Here is a 21,893-nt window from a genome sequence, read left to right as displayed (position 1 = left end):
TAGTCCCATCCTCCGCCACAAACTCCTTTCCTCATTTGTCCTGTTTATTCATTTTCACCTGTCTGTAATTTGCATTGTCTTATGTTCTTCTGATTTTACTGTTAACCACCTACATTCTTTTCCCACTTGGGTTCCCTTCTTTCGTAACATCCTTCTATCCATTTTCAATATTTGGCCCATTTTTCCACCCTTCTCTCCCATTTTGAATTTCCTCCTCTTCTCCTTCCTTCTATATGGGCTGGTTACACATTAGTTTCTCTTAAAGCGGATGATAGAAAATTATTACTTAGTTATTCATCTTTTGTTGATTTACTTTGCTACCCTTAACAGTGATAAATGCAAAACTGTGGCAGTGTTTTTACAACTTTGAGATGTTTGTATGGTTTCTACCAGCTTCCACCCCAAAGGAATTCACAGATGAATCACCGGTTTACTTTATTATTCTAATTAACACATGCTCTTGGGCTGTGGGCTTCATTAGTGCTGGTATTAACCTGTGTTCAGTATGCCATTAACAAACCGTAGTGGGGGGGGGGTTTGACTTGAACTGGTTATCCCTGGCTTGTAGGTTGTGTGTGGAAAAGTTTATTTTTTTCCTCCACTTATGTTCTAAATATTAATATTTATTTTGTATTCTTACATCTTATTTTAGCTTTTGGGGGGTATCCGATAAATTTTAATAGGCTGAATAAACTGAAAACTTGGAATTGAGGAAAAATTTAGACTTTCATGTTCAAAGATTTATTGTCCATCTCCTCACCTGGCTAAGGTTTATAATGCCATGATGGTCACAGTTGTTACTGAGTGCCTACTGCATAATTTGTCTCAGAAGCCCCTGGTGAACTCCAGGAAGGTGGACCAGCTGTTCAGAATGCTGCCTTTGGTTAGTTTTGAGATTTTGAGTAAGTTATTTCACTTCTGTGTCTCCTCTGTAATCTGGGAATTCTAATGATACCTATCTCATAGGAGAGTTGTGAGACTTAGATGAGAACCATAAGTAAAATACTTACCATAATATATTATTTTTACTGATACAAATAATAACACATATGTTTTTTATCTGCTAACTATATATAGCTTATTAAGTGATTAGGTAAATTTCATTGACTTTGAGCAAATATTCATTGAATGATTACTATATAGGAGCCAGTCTGACTCCACACGGGCCCATCACATGTGTCTTGTGCATAGAAACTACTCTGCCAGTAACTTAATGTGGGTAATGTCTACTCATGGGATAGTTATAAACATCAAATCTGATAAGAAAGCCTGTTCAAGTTCTTGATAAGAGTATCTGATACAGAGTAGGTTCCTAAAAGTTACAGAGGTAATGCATAATAACAATAGTAATGATAGAAGAAAATGAGAAGTTTCTTGAGGACATAGGTGTGCCCTGTACTCAAGGTCAGCTAAGGATGTGAGTAAATCACAGCTGTTGAGCATCTGAAGCGTTGTACTTAGGTGTGTACAGATGACAGCTGGATTGCAGGAATCATGGCAGACTTTGAGGGAAGCATACCCTTGTCTGGGTGGAGAGGGGGTGTGTGGGCACACAGGTGAAGTGTGGGCCAGATTTTGGAGGGTTTTACGCTGTTTTCAGACCATGGACTTGGGTCTCTAAGCAGTGAGGAGCTCCCCTGGCAGCTGCCCCGACTGGGGTTAGATTGGAGGATAGTGAGACTGGAGACAGGAAGATCATGAGAAGCCTCTAGCAATGTCTATGGCGGAGAGACGAGAGTCCAGATTAAGGAAGTGGAAGTGGGAACGGAAAAGAAGCTAAAGATGAAGACATGTAAAATATTTAAGGTGGGACAGTTACTAAGTAAGTATTGGAAGTCTAGAATGACTGCTAGGTCTCTGGCATAGTCTGGGGACATATTAAGGCTGTTCACCACAGGAAATTTCCACCACAGTTTCAAAGGGGACAGGTGCGGCTGCACAGGAAAGAGTAGAGAGATGAAGCACATGATTCTGGAAATCAGGGGAGGGCACCTCAGGATAGGAGACCTGGGATCATCAGCGTTGGGGTCTGTGGGATCATCCAGGAAGAGAAGAGGAGGGCCAAGGGAAGAATGTACCCCAAGGGGGTGCAGCAGATGAAGAGAAATCAGGGAAGGCAACAAGAGGGGAACGGTAAGCGAAGAAGAAAGAAGCACTGTGTGAGGGAAAGCCAAGGCAAGGAAGATTCTTAAAAATGTGGAGTTGTGCTGCCAGTAGGTTCAACGGGAAGGGCCCTAAACAGTGCTCATTAGCTTTCCCCATTTGAGGGTGATTGGAGACCTTGGCCCGTGTGGTTTTGTGATGTCCTGAAGATGGAAGCCTAACCGAAGTGCCCCAAAGAGTGAGTGGGAAGTGAGCGAGGGGGCCCTAAAGGATGCAAAAGCAACTCTGCAGTAGCTCGGTTATTGAGGGAGGCCGTAGCTGTAGCTGAAGGAACAGGAAGGGACTCACAGACTTGTGTCGCTGGAGAATGGACAGGGTGCAGAGTAACGATGGAGAGAGACGGCTGACATCGCAGGCCAAGAGAGCTACATGGATGTCCCTGCACAAGGTCCCTGAGGAAACAGCAAGTGGGGCCCCTGAGTGTGGAAAAGAAGCAATCTGCCTCTGACACCTGAAGGAAGGGCGTTCGGACAGGTGCAGAATGCTGGCAGGGTGCATGTCTGGTCGCTTCTGTGGGAAGTGGGGAAGCAGTCCACCTGCTGAGAGTGAGGACAAAGGAGGGGAGGCCCCTGGAGGCTCGAGGAGAGGTTGGAGATCTGACAGCCAGGGTGGGAGCTGAAAGGCAGCTGGTGAAGACCGAGGGCCTGGAACAGCAGCGGGCCTGGAACAGCAGCGGGCGCAGCTAACGGGTGACACTGGAGCGGTACCAGCGTGCACGGCTTGGGGGTCCCCTCCCAGCCCAGTCAGTAGCTCAAGGGCAGGGGCAGTTCTAATTCACTCAGCTGTGTTTGAGCCCCTACTGTGTACCAGGCACCATCTTCCCCCTCCTACTTTATGCTTCAGCTGTCTTGAACTCTAGTTTCCCCAGTGGGCCGTGCTCGCCTTTGCCTTTGGAATTTTGTACCTGTGGCCCTTTTGTCTGCAGTACCCTTCTTGGTCTTCTTCTCCTGCCCTTTCTTCTCCTTAGCAAGAGTCACTTAGTTACTTATGTCTTAACTTCATTGCTTTCTTCCCCAGCAAGTCTTTGCCAACCTCCTAATTCCCCCTAGATCTGGCAAAAAATACATGCCCTGCTTATGGTCAAAGCACCCTGCTTACTCGTATTGTAATATTTATCAAACGACTTGAAATTGCTTGTGTACTTGTCTGTCTCCCAGACTGAACTGTAAATCCCTTAAGGACAGACACGATATCTTATTCATAATTCTATCCACTGAGCCTAGCATACTGGCTGGCACGTGCCCGGCGTGCTGTAAAGATGTTTGTCTCCGATGAATGACGAGCATGACACAGTCCCTGCCTCAGCGCAGTAGTTGAGTGTGAACTTGATTCAGGTTTGGGTACGTGTGCGGTAGTTTGAGTCGGAGGACGGGGAGTCCGAGACTTAAGGGTAGAGACATTGAAATGGCCCAGGGGATGGGGTGCCTGGGTGGCTCAGTGGGTTAAGCCGCTGCCTTCGGCTCAGGTCATGATCTCAGGGTCCTGGGATCGAGTCCCGCATCGGGCTCTCTGCTCAGCAGGGAGCCTGCTTCCCTCTCTCTCTCTGCCTGCCTCTCTGCCTACTTGTGATTTCTCTCTGTCAAATAAATACATAAAATCTTAAAAAAAGAAAAGAAAAGAAAAGAAATGGCCCAGGGGATACCAAGCAGGGAAGGAAGTGAGAGGGGACAGGTAGGCTCAGAGAGCAAAGGATGACCCGGCTAGAGATGTTGTCCTCACAAGGCGAGGTTAGTGTAGGACCACAGAGGAGAATGCTAGGGTCTGAGGTTTCTAAGGTGGAACCGTTCAACATGATGACTTGGTCCGGGGCGTGGCCATGGCAATGAGTGGCTGAAGCCAAGTAGAGATCAATTTAAAGTGTCTGGAGTTGAAAAAGAGACACGTGTGTGTGCACGCGTGAGCGCTTGGGAGTAGGACGGGGGGCCATCCTTAGGCTCTGAAACTGCCCAAGATCAAGTAGGGCTTTTAAAGGTCTGAAAATGACCAAAGATCAGAAGGGAAAAGCATGATGCTGATAAAGGGCAAGAACCTCGAGGGACGTGCGAGGGGGTTGCCATGGGGACGCTTGCGTTGGGGAGCTGGGAAAATGCTGACCGGCTGGGCTCCATATCCATGGCTGTGTTGAAAGGCAGACATTTACCTACTATCAGCAGGAAATAGAGGGTGTGGGTCAGGTAAACTTCAGAGATTTAGGGGCGCCTGGGTGGCTCAGCAGGTTAGGCCTCTGCCTTCGGCTCAGGTCATGATCTCAGGGTCCCGGGATCAGCCCCGCATCGGGCTCTCTGCTCAGCAGGGAGCCTGCTTCCCCCTCTCTCCCTGCCTGCCTCTCTGCCTGCTTGTGATCTCTCTGTCAAGTAAATAAATAAAATCATTAAAAAAAAAATTGAGAGATTTAGATGGAAAGTTTTGGAGAGGAAGTTAACACCTCCATGTCTAATCCTTCCCAGACGTTGTGTAAGAAGTTGGAACTGTGTTTAGAAAAGTGAGTGTCTTTCCTCCATTTGTAAACAGGTTGACTGGGACGGAAGAATGAAGCCTTCAGATGCAGACTTTCCAACTTCATCAGTTAGTGGAAACAAGGGTCATTCAGTGGGAGCACTTGCTATAGTTCTAGGCAAAGCTCTAAGAGCTTTACAGTATTTTGTTTTTCCTTCTCCCTAACCCATTAAGAGAAGGTAATAACATTCCCTATTTGCAGATAAAGAATAAGAGGCTCAGAGAAAACTTTATCTTCCCATAGTCACAAATTCAAAACGGCCGATTGGGGGTTCAAACCAAGCCTGTGCAGCCTCACAGCTTGTGCCCTATCTCCCCTATATGCATGAGCGATATTTGCTTTCCTGGACTAGTGGAGGGGTGGCACAGAGAAACTCCGGCTACTAGCACAGGCCTATGAACTTCGCCCTCAGTACCAGCAGCCCGAACAGCACTGTTGGTTCCTGAATTAATATAGAACTGGAGAGAGTATTTTGCCATCATTGTATGCGCAGGCGCTAGTCACAGTTAATTATATCAGTGTGACTGATGGGATTACTGGGTTTTGTGTCCTCGTGCTGATGTGCTGGTCATTATAGGGTTGAAGGCAGTATGGAGCTAATATGGATCTACCTGTTGTCTCTTCTGTTTATTTTTGGGGAAAGGGCATGTTGACGCATCACTGGTCATGGCTTTCTACATATCAAGGGCCAATCTCCTTATGGCAGTGATTGTTACCTTTTAATTTATTTTTCTTATTTTTTAAAGATTTTATTTATTTATTTGACAGAGATCACAAGTAGTCAGACAGGCGGGGGGGGGGGGGGGGCGCGAAGCAGGCTCCCCGCTGAGCAGAAAGCCCCATGTGGGGCTCAATCCCAGGATCCTGGGATCATGACCTGAGCCGAAGGCAGAGGCTTTAACCCACTGAGCCACCCAGGCGCCCTGATTATCACCTTTTTAATAAATCTTGTAAATTGTATGAATCCAGTAAAATTAGCTAATAGGAAGCAGAGAACCTGTTTTCTTTTTTGTTTTTTCTTTTTTCCCGCAGCAAGAATACCAGATTTAGCAAAGTAATTGCCTTAATTTGGATGCAACAATCCTTTCGGGTAGAGGCCGGCAGTCTGGGATAGTCGTTAGAATTGCCCTGGAGTCCGACAGAATCGTTTGTATTATACCATTAGCTATGGGGTTTCAGGCAAGTTAACCCCTTTAAGCCTTAGTTTCTTCATCTGTCAAATGGAACTAAGAGTGTCTGTATTTGGGTTGTCAGGAGGATTCAATGAATTGATCATTAAGAGCTCTTGTCTGGAGCAGAGAAGCACTCAATCAGTGTAGCTCTCACCACTAATAGTGATGTTTCCATTGCTGTTGTATGTCACTTTGAATACCTAATGCAAGTGACCACCCGACAATTTCGTGGCAATAAGAACACCTATTTGATAGATATTTGATTATACGTTCTATGTATGTGTCTTCAACATAGAATTTTCTTTAGGGCTGATAAATTCTGGAAGGGTCAGCTCCTGAATATGTAATATACTCAATGCCGGCTATGAGGGGTTAGACTGTTTCTTTTCTTTTTCTTTCTTTCCTTCCTTTTTTCTTTCTTTCTTTCTTTCTTTCTTTTTTTTTTTTTTTAAGATTTATGTGTTCATTTGAGAGAGAGGAGTGAGCAAGAGCAAGGGGCGGGGCAAAGGGAGAGAAAGAGAAAGAGCCTCCAGTAGACTCCCCACCGAGTGCAGAGCCTGATGTGGGGCTCGATCTCATGACCCTGAGATGATGAGATGATGACCTGAGCCTAAATCAAGAGTCAACACTTAACCACCCAGGCACGCCTGGACTGTTTCTTTTCTAATGGAAGTCCTTCATCCACCTGTTTTTTTTTGTTTTTGTTTTTTTTTGCAGGAGAAATTTGATGGGGTCCTGAGAGAGGAGGTCGTGGCCAATTCCCTTCACCAGCTGGGGCGCTCAGGCTCCGGGACTGAGCAGGTCTATCTCAATCTAGCTTTACCAGTGAGTATGATAAGATCACCATGGGCTTACTAGGCTACATCTTAATACTGGTTGGATCGTATCTATTTTTTCTGGTATTCATAGTTTTTGTGGTGGGCCTAGATCTCAGAGTCTTTCATTTGATGGAGACTGGTGATAAGAGTTATTTGTGTTATGTGAGGCATCAAAGCGCTCTGGGCAGTCCAGTAATCAGCCCCTGAATTCCTTTGTTTTCATTCCCATCAGTCTGTTTCTTTCATCTTAAGTAATCTGTATTATAGTAATCAATGCTTTCTTTCCAGAAGTTGAATTTGACTCTGTGAAACCAATCAAAAACTCTTTAAAAATTTTCTCTCTGATCAGTGCCAGAACTAAAATTAATATCTAAATCCAAGGGAACAAAGTATTTTGGTATTGACTGCCCCCCACCAAGTATGTCAAGAAATAAATGCTTTGAGCCACAGCTCACTTTCCAAGATACCCATTATTAAAGACAAAAATGTGTTGTTCATCAATTTTCAAGATATCAATACTAACAATAATCTTGGCTTCACTTTTTAAGGAAAGCTATAATAGAAAGGTACTCATAGTATTTCAGATTCTTTCTTCCTTTTGTTTCTCTATAGCCCTAGAAAAATAATTTAACTCTTTTTGCTTCCTTATTTTATGAAGTATTAAATATTCCTTGGAGAGCCACACAGTAAAGGCAGATACGTAGGTGAAAAAAAAGCACACTGAAATTTTGCTACTGTGCTATAATATGGCTGAAGTATGTATAATGAGCATATACAATTTATAATCTTGGTCTCTCTTGGATTTGAACTAGTAAACTATCCAAGAAATATTAAGCTCTTTTCACCCATGCTGGTTCCGTGGCATATTCTTCGAGGACAGCATATTAAGGCTGTAATCTCATACCATTTTTACGTTACAACGTGTTCTGGATGACTTGGCCAGGTAAGCAGTAACTCACCGGGAGCCTCTGTGCGCACTGCCCTATGTTAGGCCCTGGAATGGTAGAGAATGCCAGCACCCAATTCATCCCCGCACAAGTCCATTTCAATCAATATTCTACTCATGTATGTAGTGCTATGCCTTAAATTGATCTGCAGAAAGAAACAAAAAAAGCAATCCTTTAAATCTTGTTTCAGCCAGACGGACTAACGCTTAACTTACCTCGCCCCTGACCTCCTTATGTTTGAGATATATCATATTGAATTACTTTGCCTTTATAACCTGTCTTACTGCATATGCTTTCTTACGGTTGCCTGGTTTGGTGATTTCCCCCCTTATATCTAACGTTACATGTTATTTTTTACTTTTTCTTATTACTTACATACATAGCCTCTCTCCTGCCAAAGTCCAAGTTTCTTAAGGGCACAGTTCAGCTCTACCCCATCATTGCACTGTGTTTCTCATCGTGTACAATGCTTGCGCAGGGTAGGGTTTCTTTCATATTTATTACACTATTCTTGTGGCCTTCATTAAACATTTTGTCAGTGTGTTTGAGAACTTGCTTATCATGATACTTCATTGGTTGACTTTTTCTGAGTTGGACAGTGTAACATAAACCAGCGATGAGAATCTGTTCCAAGGGATCAAATTCTCTTCCCCCATCCTGAAGTTCTCCAGAAGCACAATTTCATGGAAGGAATCTTGGAGAAGGATTAGGAGACTTGGATCTGCTTCTCTGTTGCTAATTTGCTGTGTGATTTTAGGTTATTCACAATCCCTCTCTGTCCCTCCTATTCCTCATCACCAAATTGGGACGAGTCTGCCTTATGGATCTCAGTTTTACTTGGTCAGATGTGATTACTGTGAGGGAGCTTTGAACAGGACCTTGTGAAAATGTAGGTAACAGTGTTATTAACGATCTGGTGATACGTGATCTCTTTAGCATTTCATTTAAATTCTAGGCATCTGCCTTTTCTTCTACAAGAGAAAAGATTTGGCCTTACTGCTATTATGTGGGGTTTTCTTTTTCTTCTCCTTTTTAAAAAAATAATAAAACTCTAAAGGTCTACCCAACACTGCTTTAATTTGCCTTTTCATGTTGTATTTGTTCTTGCTAATATCACTAATTTTCCAAGCTATTTTTTTCTTCAGAGGAATGTATTTTTTAAAAAGGGTTTGTCACTGCTTTGAGCTCCGGTTAGTAGGAGACCTCAGCTGTAGTTCCCTCATTTAACTACTGTGCTTCTACTGTAAGTAAGTATATCTTTCCTATACTTCTACTCTAAGTATAGTATAAGTGTACTATCATTACTATACTTACAGAAATTCTGGATCTCTGCCCACTCTTACTTCCAGGTGTTAGGAGATGACAGAGTACTAACTTGTTAAAGCAGCATTAAAGTCTTTTTACCTTTTATCTTCTCAGGGTTGTGATTTAATTGATATTAGCATTCTCTGTGAATATGTTCACCTACAGAAGTTGGATCTTTCAGTAAATAAAATTGAAGGTATGTAATTTTCGTTCTAGTAGATTGATGGATCATACAGTTATTTCAAAATTAAAGCTGTGCAGTATGTCATAGAGGTTAATACTACAAAACTTGGTGTAAGCGCTACTATGGATTCCTTTACATATGGAAGCTCTACTTTGCATCTAAAAAAGGCACCATGGGTGATGAGTAAAGTCAGCTGACATGCAACATAGTCTGTGGTTCAAATCGTTCAGTGGTGTTGAAGCGTATCCTGTGAAATGTTTGCTTTGTTTTTTCCTTGTAAGAGACACCTCCTTACTTCTTTCATACTTCCTGAATATTTGATGATTCCCTTTCTTTCCCCCTATTAGTTTATTCAGTACAGATGAATTAGCCCTTCGCCCCCTCCCACCTTTTTTTCCTTTACCAGATTCTTTTTTTAATTTTGTTTTTGCATCTACATTTTAATTCTACTTCTTTTCTTCTTACTTGAGTCCCAGGGATTCCACACATTTATTTTTCCTTTTTTTTTTCTTTTTCTTTTTTACTGTCTCTTTACATGTAGCTGGTTCTTCCACTGCACCATTTGTGGTTCTCCGTAATGTATTTGTTGTGAAATCTTGCTCACATTTAATGCAATTAGTCACATTTTCTTCAAACCTTGATTCTTGTTTTCTGATCTTATTTGAAGTTAGAGTGTCCAATTTCTTTTCGTTAGACTTGGAGGGAACTCAGCAGTTGTTGTTTTCGACCTGCTTTTTTGCTGATCATCTTTCCACTGGCAGCTTTAGCCTGTCTTTTTCATGACGGTTGAATGTTGCTGATGTGGTTTTCTCTGGCCCCTTTCTGATTTCTTCCCCTCCTAGGAGAGCAGTAATTAAAATCCAGCCGTTAAAAAAAAAAAAAAAAAATCCAGCGGTGCTTTTCACTGGCTAAAAACCAGTCCAACATCATTTTTTCCTCTAATGCTACTGTTTGTGAGTTATTTTTTTCTAGTTTTAGAAATCTTTTTTTTTTCAATGGAAAATTACAAACATGTGCACAAGGGACTATTGTGATGAACTTTCAGGTTCAACATTTAACAGCCCATGGCCTATCTGGTTTCACCTATACCTCCCTGACCGCCTCCCCCAGGGTTATTTTTAAGATTTTAGAGCAAGCCCAAGCACAGGGAGGGGAGGGGCAGAGGGAGAAGCAGACTCCTCACTGAGCAGGGAGATCCATCCCTGGGACCGGGAGAACATGACCTAAGCCCCTAAGCCGAAGGCAGACTCTTAACTGAGTGAGTGAGGTAGGCGCCCCCACTAGGGTTATTTTTAATCAAATCCCAGATATCCTGTCATCAGGAAATGTTTTTCAGTGTCACCGGCAGGAGCTACCCTGCCCGCCACCACTCCCAGGTTTGTTTCTATCCCTGGGTAAGGAATTGGGCGTGACTGGAAATGGCAGCAATGCCCAGTGGTGGCCTCATACCCCTCAGCTTGAGCTGGGACTCCCCAGTTGGGAAGGGAGCTTTTCTCAGATCAGTCTTTAATCTTTAAGGGCATCCAGTGTTTGAGAACCTATGTGTAAGGCACAGTATATTTTCTTTTCTTTTCTTTTTTTTTTTTTTAATTCATGTTCTGATGTAGACTAGATTTTCACTTGAATCAGAATCACCTGGGGGGGGGGGCAGGCGGGCGTTAAAACACAGCACTCTGGGCCCCGCCCTCGTTTGATTCTGCAGCTCTGGGGTGGGACTCGAAAATTTGCATTTCTAATTAGTTCCTCTGGGAAGCCGATGTGCCCGACCCAGGACCACAGTTTGAGAACCACCCTTGTAGACGCGAGGAGCTCCTGCCATCTGGTGGACACGGAGGTCACTGCACCAAGTAGGGATTAACGGGCCGGTCAGAGTTAGAGGGCCAACAATCAGACTCTGCATTTTTTCCTCTGTCTGAGTGATTTGAAAGGATTGGTCATCTACAGAATTGGGATGTACTCGCCATTTCCGTAGCTCCCTTTCAGTGGTAGCAGCTGCTTCTGCTTCAGGACAGCTCCATGGTCCAGCACTTACCTGCCCACAGAAAGATCAGCTCTAAGGAGGCATGGAGTCCGCTGGATGGTAATAGAGTTGACTGAGAGAAATGGAGCTGAGCTCAGGAAGGACAAATAGGCAAGACTTGTAAAGTCATGACAGTTTCACCTTAAGATTCCTTTTCCAGGCAGCCTTCCTTGATTCACTCATTAAGTCCCACCGTTTAAGTCTCAGTGTATTGTCCATCTTAGAAGAATTCCATAAAGACAGACTAAAGAAGGGTGTGATTTAGACTAGAGAAATGATGTAGAATTTGGCGGGATCTTGAGAAGGAAAGATGTTTGAGGGGGAGGTGGGCCGAGGGGTGTGCTCATGGTGCCTTCTCCGCCTACTCCAGGGAAGGCCCCCGCTGCTCCACTAGAGGACTTCCTGGGAGTGGGAACGTCATAGCTGTTTCTGTGACCTAGAATGGAAAGAGAGGGAAAGCTGTTAGGATTACTGTTTTTGGGTGGGAGGCTGGAGTTCCTGCTGGAGACAGGACTGTAAATCCTCTTCCTGAGTCTTTGTCTAATTTATCCTGCTGCTTCGAAATGTGCCTCTGCTGTAGATGGGCAGAGGAGGGCAACACAGAACTTCACCATTTTTATGTTTTATATGTTACTGTCAATAGAGCAGAGCTGTCCTTTACTTAGTATTCGAGGTTTAGAATATTTGCTTGGGATAAAGAGCAAAACTTGGACATACTTCTGAACCAATCCAGAGCCAAAGTAAAATAACAGCAATAATTTAAATCACTTCAAATAATTAATGAGATTTAGGGCTAAGTCCAACTAAAACAAAATTTAATTTATAACAAAGAAACTTCTCTCATTGTGGCATTTTCAGTCTTTGTGAAAAGACTTAATATAGTCACTTAGGGGCTAATTATCAAGGGGATTATCTATGGCTTTAGTTTCTCATCCTTTCCTCCAAGGCTGGTTGGTGGTTTTTTGTTTTGTTTTGTTTTTTTAAATTTTATTTATTTATTTGACAGAGAGACACAGCTAGAGGGAACATAAGCAGGGGGAGTGGGAGAGGTTGAGAAGCAGGCTTCCCGCAGAGCAGGGAGCTTGATGCGGGGCTCGATCCCAGGACCCTGGGATCATGACCTGAGCCAAAGGCAGAGGCTTTAACCCACTGAGCCACCCAAGCACCCTGAGGCTGGTATTTTTTAAGAATTTGGCTGTTAGTAGCTCATGGGAGAGTGAGCTGGGGCCTGGAGGGTGTACCAGTAGCTAGAAAAGTGTTGAGGCGGAGGGGAGGCCCTGGGGAAGAAGGGGAGGGTAGGAGCTCGCGGAGAGTCCTCCACACGGCCTGTGTTTCATGCATTCCTATTTTTATTCATTTCACTTGCTTGGAATAATTAAGAAGTGCTTGCCACTGGCAAACGGAGAAAATGCTCTGATGTAACATAAGCTGTTTTTAATGACTTAGTCTAATTTTGATTTTATTGGCTTACCTTATTTCTGTATTTGTTTCTCCCCCCAGATCTGTCTTGTGTGAGTTGTATGCCTTACCTCCTAGAACTTAATGCATCTCACAATAAGTTGACGACATTCTTCAATTTCAAGCCACCCAAAAATCTCAAGGTAGACTTGATCATCGCGTTCATTCATTAAGTGGTCTGCAAAGTACACTAACACGCAAACCAGTGCTCAGATAGGGAATTCAGACAGCCCGAGATACGGGAGCAAATAGTGTAAGTGTCTGAAATGAAATAAGAAGGGGTTTGGGTATCATTTATGAGAAAGGAAGATGGTCTGTCTGCAGATAATCTTAGGAAGCTTTGCTAATAGTGTTCAGGCTGAAGAACTACCTTCTCTCTCTCACAGCTAAATACGTTACTTCCCCGCCCCACCCCAACAATGATTTCTGATCTTACTTCTCTGAAGTTGCTTTTGCATCTGACACAGAACCAAACTATGTGAACAGGAGTCGATGGAGCAACTGGCTCTGGGCCAGCTGCCCAGTGTCTCGTGCCTTTTTTTTTTTTTTTAAGATTTTATTTATTTATTTGACAGACAGAGATCACGAGTAGGCAGAGAGGCAGGCAGAGAGAGAGGAGGAAGCAGGCTCCCCACTGAGCAAAGAGCCTGATGCGGGGCTCGATCCCAGGACCCTGAGACTATGACCTGAACTGAAGGCAGAGGCTTTAACCCACTGAGCCACGCAGGTGCCCCCCTGTCTCATTCTTTAATGTGTGTACAGTCACCCGGGGTTCTTGTGGAAACCAGGGATTCTGACCCTGGAGGTTCTGAAGTCAGGCCTGAGACCATGGTTTCGTTTTTTTTTCTTAAGATTTTATTTATTTATTTGACAGAGAGAGGGAGATCACAAGCAGGCAGAGAGGCAGGCAGAGAGTGAGGGGGAATCAGGCTCCCCGCTGAGCAGAGAGCCTGACTCGGGGCTCAATCCCAGGACCCTGGGATCATGACCTGAGCCGAAGGCAGCAGCTTAACCCACTGAGCCACCCAGGTGCCCCGAGACTGTGGTTTCTAACAGCCTTCCAAGGGATGCCACTGCTGGTGGTCCGTGGGCCACACTGAAGCAGACAGGTTAGAGATTCGTGGTTCTCAGACTCTTCTGCACATTTTAGTCACTTGGGGACTTTGAAACACACCTGGATCTTCTTGCCAGAGAGTCTGATTCAAGAGGCCCAAGATAAGGCCCGGGTGTGGAATTTTTTTAAAGGACCCCCAGGTGGCTCTAATGTGCTGACGGATCTGAGAACCATCGCTGGGAGCTTGGGATTAGTGTTCGAGTAGACAAATGTATTTCATTAAATATTTTTAGGATTGGACATCAGTTATTGCCTTTTATTATCTATTTTGTTTTATTTACAAACCAAATGAACTTGGATCCCAAGTAGTAGGGTTTGCACAAATAGGAAAATTGGTTTGAAATCAAAATCTGACATCACCCATGCTGCTAGTGAGACGCTCTTTTAATTTTTCTTATGTTTACCCCGTTTTTTTTTTTTTTCTCAGTACTGGGTTACAATTTTTTCTCCTTTGAAATTATACTTATTGCCAAGCTGACATTCCTTTGTCCAAATAAGCCATACGAGGTGCCTATTTGTCCTCGGTGTGGGGCCCCGTGATCTCCAGGTGATCGGGAATCGGACTTGCAGAGCTGTTTCCTTTCTCCCTGAGTTGCTGTCCCCCCATTCTGCTTTGTCCTAAGCCCCAGGGTAATGAGTCAAGGCAACCGCGTGAGCCCTTCCCCTGGGAAAAACTTCCTTGGAATTTCTTCCATTCACCCTCCCCACCCTCTCCCCCAAGAAGGCTTCACCAGTGAACAAAAACAATGCAGAAACCTGTCTTTAAGGTTCTGAGCTCCCAGAGAGTTCAGAGCAAATCTATCGGTCCCTGTAGAGAAGTGCCTGCCAAGAGCCAGACTGCCCCGGGGTGACGCGCTCCAAGCCCTTGTGAACTCTGCGTCAGCCTGGGGGCCATGACCCAGGCCTGCTGGTGTTTTCAGGGCATTATCCTTAAGCAGTCCTCCCTGTAAAGCTGTGAGGCAGCTGGGAGGGTCCCATTTCACAGATGAGGACTCCAGAGTAGAGAAAGGGCAAATCACATATGCCATCTTCGCTGGGAGGTAGTAGGGTTGGGATGGAACCCAAAGTCTGCCACCCAAAGCCCGCGTCTACCCAGGAAACCAGGCCTGTGTACCCCGTCCACCCTCTCAGAAAGCTCTGCATCCTGTTCACTTATTATCTGTGAGCCTTGGGCCACCAACCAGAGAAGGCTCACGTTTCCTGAACACAGGGGCCTGTTCTTCCACACGCTCTGTATTTCCCAGAATGTGTTGCTCTTAGTAGGTCCAGCAGGTTCATTTGGTGGCTGGGACTCCCTGCAAGCCTCCGGGTCCGGTGGAACTCCTAGGGGGAGTCAGAGCACCAACACAGGTGCCAGAGGGCACAGTATGGGCATGTGGCCCAGAGAGGGCTAGAGTTCGAGAGGAACAGACACGACTGTGGCAAAGAACAGAAGGTATTAATGGAAAAAGTGTCAATTATAAGTAAGCCTAGATCACTGTGTTGACTCCTGGTCCGTCACAATTACATAGAAGACCAAAGTGAATATGAAACTTCATTTGGTCGCATCAGACTGAATGCTTTAGGTCAGCCATGCTCTGTGTTTGACATAGTTGCAGTTTATATTGGCGTCAATTTTTGTGTTCCAATTGTCTGGGGTTTTTTGAACTAATAATATTTTGTTTGCACATTACTGTTTCTTCACATGGTTCACACACTTGTGTTTTACTGACAGTGTGGTCCTGTTGCTAACTTGGAATCAACTTAATCTGTTTTCTTCTCTTGGCACTTGAGTTTTCAACATGCTTTTTAAAATTTAAAGTTTGTAGTACTTAATACATTGATAAAGTATTCTTTGTACAGGGAGACCCTGTTTTAAAGGGCACTAGTGCTCATTAGAACATTGTTTGATAGTTTTCCAGAGAATTATTACATGTGCCCAGCAAGTTATCAATGTAGCATTTTTAAAAAGTTTTTTTTTTTTTTTAAATCCTTTTTGTTCATCTTTTGCTCATGGGTGAATATTAAAAGTTACTTAATGTTTTTCTTTAGTCTCCTATTTTGGAGAAAGAACAACTCATGTTGCTGAAAAGGCTTTCCTAAAATAGTCCATTTTGGGAAAGGGTGTTAAGTGGATGAGATGTAGCCTGAGGGATGAATAAGAAAGATTTTTCTGGCACTTGAGAAGTGACTCGGGAGAATATATCGAGAGAGGAGAAAAGGCAGAGGAAAGATGAACACGTGAACTAAGTGAATACCACTTGCGGGGCAGCAGAGAAAATGAAGGAAATGGTGGTAAAAGCGGAATTGAGGTGAATTCTGTGGGAAGATGAAGCAAGCCTGAAGTGATTGCCAGAAATGGAGAGAGGAACAGCAGGAATGGAAAGTGTTTGGGGGTGGGGGTGTCCCACTGGGCCCAGGGTTGGGGGACTCCTTCCCCCGTCCCTCAGACTGAACAGACAAGGATCCAGACAGAACGTGATTAGATATGGGTGGCTGTCTTAGCCTTGGCATATTTTCAGTAATGGATTCTAACCCCACGGCCGGAAAGATCTTCTTATGCGAGAAATTATAGTGGTGAAGCGGACGAGAAATAAACTTTGACCTATTGTTCTCTTTTTCTCATCAGAAGGTGGATTTTTCCTACAATCAAATTTCTGAAATGCGTGATTTGTCAGAATACCAGACTCTCACTAAACTAATTTTGGACAGTATCCTTTGAATGAATAAAGGGGAAATTTGGGTAATAGGCCTGTTAATAACTGTGTTCTTGGATGACTTGGAGTGGTACCAGATAAGCAATTTACTGGAGATGTGTGACTCATTTGAATGATTAAGAATTGATATTCACAAAATGAAGAAACATGTTTTATTTACCAAGGAGCAAGATTGTAAGTCAGAGCTTGCCAAGAGCATCCTCCACCTGAAAAAGCTACATAAGACAGTCATTTTCTGATAAACCTGGGCTTATTTTTAATTGACTCTTGAAATTTACCTGTGTCCTGTTTTATATAATAAGGTCCATATCTGGAAATTCAGATATGACCAAAAGGAAAATAAGTGATTCTTTTTTTAATTTCCCAAAGAATTCATAGTAATTGCCCTTTAAATAGCAAGCTTCTCTGCCGTGTTTATTTATTTATTTATTTCCTCTGGCATATTTAAAATATACTTTTGTTTAAAAAAAAAAACAACCTCTTTTGATGAGCAGCCAACTTCAGGAACATATACACTGCATGAGTCAGGTTCCCATGGAGAACCATCTACCTTGAAGTATGCACACACCAGCTTCAAGATCCTAAAGGGTTAATTGAGAATCTGTGAGTTTAATGAGCTGGAGTCTCTTTACACCGGAGGCTGATGTGTTCTGGGTGCTAAGGGAGCAGTGTCTTCTCTTTCTCGGTATCTCTCTGCCCACCTGAGGATTTTTCAGGGTAGAGTGGGGAATGAATTGATTGCCCTTGGGTGCCTCATTCCAGGGACAGGGCAGCAGTTAGAACACTACACTTGTAATGAGACAGATGTGGGGAGAACAGAAGGGGTATCGTCTTGAGTGTGTATTTTATTGGGGAAAAGCCTTTTTCATATATGATGGGAAACTTCGAACATAGCGCCATGTTCTTTAGAACTGGTATGTGGAATGTGCCATTATTGGGCATTTAACTGGTGCTCTTGAAGCGAGCAAGGTCTCCTAAATGTATCCTAATGAGAAAATGATCAAAATGAAATGCTCTGATGGCAAACTAAAAGTAGTACACGTTGGCAGCACCTGTCTGTAGAACTTCTCACTTGATGCTTGACATCGTACATACTGAATTTGCGAGGAGGTAGAGGCTGACCACCCAGAAGCCACCTGACTCAGAAGTCCACTCAGACCACCTAGAAGAGCACTGCTCAGGGAAGATTAATGATATCAGCAACACCATTGCCTGGAATTTCTTAGAAATGCAGGCTCTGGGACTCTACCCCAGACCCCTGACATGAGAACCTGCATTTTTAACAAGACCCCTGGTGATGGGAAATACACAGTAAAGCTTGAGAAGCACTGGTCTAGAAGTCAGCCATGCCGGAGACTCCTACCAGCCAGAAAGGAGGAGGGAGCATCCAGAGCTCCAGCTTCGGGCACCCTGAACGGGGGTGGTCACGTGGCAATCTGGGCTCTGCCTCCCAGAAAAATACCCTTCTGGTATAACATGGAACTGTCAGAGAAAACAACTCCACAGGATTTTGGACTCCAAACAGAGGGTGCGGTTTAAAACACGGAAGACTTAAGTTCTACATAAATTTATTTTTCTGTGTGAAAAACTGTTACGACTTGTAAATGTCAAACACCATGAAGAAAACTAGGATTTTTTTTTTTTTAACCTGACTTTAGATGTAGCAATTCAGTCTTCTCTCCAAAGTATAAAAAGCTGTCCTCATTACAGCAGAACCAATTGAAATTCAGAACATGGACACATAATTAAAATGTAACATGGCAGCATTCCTCACCTGTGGTCTTTAAAATGCAAACACAAGGAGCCAAAACAAGCTACCCTTCATAAACTCTTAATGAAACAAATTCTTAGCATACTGTTTTGAATAGATAGTAGGCTCATTTTTAAATAGTACTGAATATGCCTCTTGTTCTGTTTTAGAGTGTCATACATACTGTATATAATTACGTTATTAGATTAGATTTTTGAAAAGACTGAAAAGCTTTGCATAAGAATTTTTAAACAACATTTTTTTTGCCAGTACATTTGAAAACCTAAATGAAATGGATAAATTCTTAGAAAAATATGCTGATTTGGAAATAGAAACCCTGAGTAGTCCTGTATTTATAAATGCAATTCATATAAAGTAAATTAAATTAAAATACTCATATAAAAAAAACTCCCACTAGATCCAAATTTTTTTAATTGAGGTTCTTTTTTTTTTTTTTAGTAGGCAGAGAGGCAGACAGAGAGAGAGAGGAGGAAGCAGGCTCGCCACTGAGCAGAAAGCCTGTCAAGGGGCTCGATCCCAGGACTCTGGGATCATGACCCAAGCCGAAGGCAGAGGCTTTAACCCACTAAGCCACCCAGGTGCCCCCAGATCCAAACTTTTAAGAACAGATCTTATAATAATGAACAAAATCTTTCAAAGATTGAGAATAGAAGGCATATTCCCAATCTATGCTAATGAGATTACTTTGATATCCAAAAGCAGATGAAGAATGATAAGAGAAAGGAAAATGACAGACTCCTTTCACCCATGATCTAGATGTAAAAATCCTAACCATGTTTGGCAAACTGAATCTGACAGTGTTTGAAAAAGTTAATACCATGACCAAGTTTGGTTTATCTCATGAATATTAGGATAGCTTAATATTAGAAGGTCAGTAAATGTCATTAACTATATTAACCAATTAAGAGAAATAAACCATATGATCAATAGGTTCAGAAACTCCATAGATAGAATTTTCTAAAATCTTATTTACAATTAAAACTATTAGTAAACTAGTTATAGGGAATTTCCTCAACTTGAAAAGGTCTATAAAAATATTTGAAGCAACTTTGTCCTAACTGGGGACATGTTCTAAATGTTTTTTAAATTGGGAACAAGACAAAGCTCTCTACCATTGCCCCTTCTATTCATCACTGTTTTGGTGGTTTTAGCCAGCACTGTAAAAACCAGAGGAAAAAAACGTGGAAGTATAAAAATTGAAATGAGAAGATAAAAAGACTTTTTTGTTGTTGTTGCAAGTGATATGATTGTCCATAGGGAATATAAAAAATAACTTGCAATGAACTACTAGAAATGATAGTTTTGAGAGCTCAACAAAGTAGTTGGATATGACTTCAATAAAAGGAAATCAATTGCATTTTTCTACATCACAAACAAGCAATTAGAAAGCACAACTTAAAACAGAGACCCCATTTACAAGAGTAATAAAAATGAATCTTATTAACAATGAATAAGACCTGTGGGAGGAATCTAATAAAACTTTATCGAAGAGCAGTAAAGACCTAAAAGAGAAATATATCCATGTTCCCAGATAGGAAGATGGGAGAAGATGTATAAAAAGTGTTTTACAGAAAATGAGTCCAATAAGTCTAGTAACATGACTAGATGTCAGCCTCATTTGTATTCAGAGAAATGCAGCCCAAGACCACATGAGATATACTATGTTACATCCATTCAAGTGACAACATTTAAGAAATCTAAAAATACCAAGAGTTGGAGAACATGTAGGTCAAGAGGATCTCTCTCTTTTTTTTTTTTTTTCCTTCCTTTGGGTATGAAATTAGTTCAACCGCTTTGGAGAGCAATTTTATGCTCTTTTATAAAGATGAACATCAAAATTCCCTGTGGCCCAGCACTTTCATTCCTACATATGGGAAGGTTAGCAGCGTGTAGGCTTGTATAAGAATGCTCATAGCAACAATGCTTGTCAAAGCAAAAAGTTGAAGTAGCGCATACGCTCATTGATAAGAGAAAGCACAACTTACGTTATACTCATAATAACCTATTCTACGGTAGGGAAAATGAATGAAATTTATCTCCATGGAGCAGCAGGGCTGCATCTTAATAAAACTAAATATAATTTTAGTATCAAACCAAAGGGGAAGAGGAAGTAGACAATTCAGCATGGTGGCCATCTCTGAGAGAGAGGCGTTGGATGCAACAGGCGTGTGAGGTAGATGTGAGCTACTGTTCGTGTTCTTCTTGGGCTGAAGATGGGGTCCATTTCCAGAGTGTTCACTAGATTTTTAAAAATAAATATACACAGGCTGTGTATGGGCAAATGCTGTACCTGTGTCTATTAAAAATGTTTTAAATCTGAAAATTATTAATGTCTTTGAAAATAGTTATTTACCAAGCTTCAAACTTGAGCTGTAGCAGAATCCCCTGGAGGGTTTGTTAAAAAACTTGCTGGCCTCCATCCTCAGAACTTCTGGTGGGGTAGGTCTGGGGTGGTACCTGAGAATTTGCATTTTTACAAGCTCCCAGGTGGTGCCAATATTGCCAGTCTGAGGCGTGCACCTGAAGATCCCCAGCTTTAAGCTAGCCAGTCCTCTGTCGTACCTCGCAGAGCACGCTTTCCTAATCTGATGCCATTCCATGTGTCCCTTTTTAGGGGTTTGGTGGTTATCATTTTTGTGCTTTTTATGTTCAAGCTTTCCTTAGTGGATGAATACATCTTTTCTATTTGAGGGGAACATGTGCACTTTTGTTTAAAATATAATTCAACAAAATTGTAATTAGCAGTGTTAAAAAGCACTTCTTTAAAATAAATACAAGTCCGTTAATCGACCTAGTTAATGCTGACATTGTGATTGTAGATTAAATTAGTGCCTCAAAGTGGACTGGTTTAAGAAATCAAGTTTTTGGTTTATCTTATCCTATTTGGTCATTCCATTTGTGGCTAACTGATGATTAATTGATAATCATCCTAAATCACAAGCTGATAGACTTTGTCAAGGATAAGTCAAGAAAGAATATTCTTAAGAAAGAATGCTGTGTATTCTTTACCAGTAAGTATCGACAGATTGATTATTCCTTAGAATTTGTTAGATGATTATAGAGCCATGGAGCTTTTAAAAAGTGATTCACATAATTTTAAAATCCAGACTGGACTTTAGAGATGTTCTACTACTAACTGTTCTTTTATGGAAGAGGAGCCTAAGACTCAGGGAGGCTCATTTACTGTCCAGGATCTTTGGTCAGTGGTTGCACTGAGATTTGTCCTCTAAATTCCAGTTTTCCCCATGCTGCAATTCATTGAGTCATAACTACTTTTATCACCTAGCTATTTAAAGTATATGTGTGTTTCATTTTTTAGAGATTCACTCCTATAGTGAAGAACATTTTTCACTGGTAAGGTGATATAGATCTTTCAGGATTGGTTTTGATTAAAGCTATCATTGCGGTTCTCCCTACTAAGAGAATTGTGATGGATTTCCTACTTATTTCTCAGTAACTGTTTTCTCTACACCCGAACCATATTTTATGATTGTAGACAAACGAATAAGAGCGAATACGGAACTAGTGAATAATTCATGTCAAGCTCAGCAAACTGCTGGCAGCCTCACCAAGATGTAAAACTACATTGTGGGGCTCTTCCCTCGCTGTGAAGTTACACTTACGTGCCTTTGGGTTGCGTCCCTCAGTTTCTGAGGACCTGAAGTTCCACCGTAAAAGATTTATTCACTGAAATGTAAAACTTTAGAGCTGGAATGCGGTATGATGATTTTGAGTTCTTTGAGTCTCC

At 42.4% G+C, this 21,893-nt stretch overlaps 1 protein-coding gene across 8 annotated transcripts in view; it reads left to right on the top strand.

The window, feature by feature from the left end:
• Positions 1 to 21,893, top strand: part of LRGUK (leucine rich repeats and guanylate kinase domain containing) — a 139,122-nt gene that overhangs the window by 8,684 nt on the left and 108,545 nt on the right. For 4 of the 8 annotated variants that reach the window (XR_004276755.1, XM_032304526.1, XM_032304520.1 and 1 more), the window contains exons 2-5: positions 6,550 to 6,657; positions 9,017 to 9,098; positions 12,607 to 12,707; positions 16,287 to 16,368. Coding sequence is in view for 7 of the 8 variants with exons in the window: in XM_032304526.1 (XP_032160417.1) it covers positions 6,550 to 6,657; positions 9,017 to 9,098; positions 12,607 to 12,707; positions 16,287 to 16,368 (373 nt within the window). In the remaining variant the exon portion in view is untranslated. The remainder of the gene's footprint in view (positions 1 to 6,549; positions 6,658 to 9,016; positions 9,099 to 12,606; positions 12,708 to 16,286; positions 16,369 to 21,893) is intronic. The other 4 variants (XM_032304522.1, XM_032304525.1, XM_032304521.1 and 1 more) reach the window with 1 other exon arrangement.

The sequence above is a fragment of the Mustela erminea genome, chromosome 11, assembly GCF_009829155.1.
Source record: "Mustela erminea isolate mMusErm1 chromosome 11, mMusErm1.Pri, whole genome shotgun sequence".
NCBI lineage: Eukaryota > Metazoa > Chordata > Mammalia > Carnivora > Mustelidae > Mustela > Mustela erminea.
This window is presented reverse-complemented; position numbering and strand designations above follow the sequence as displayed.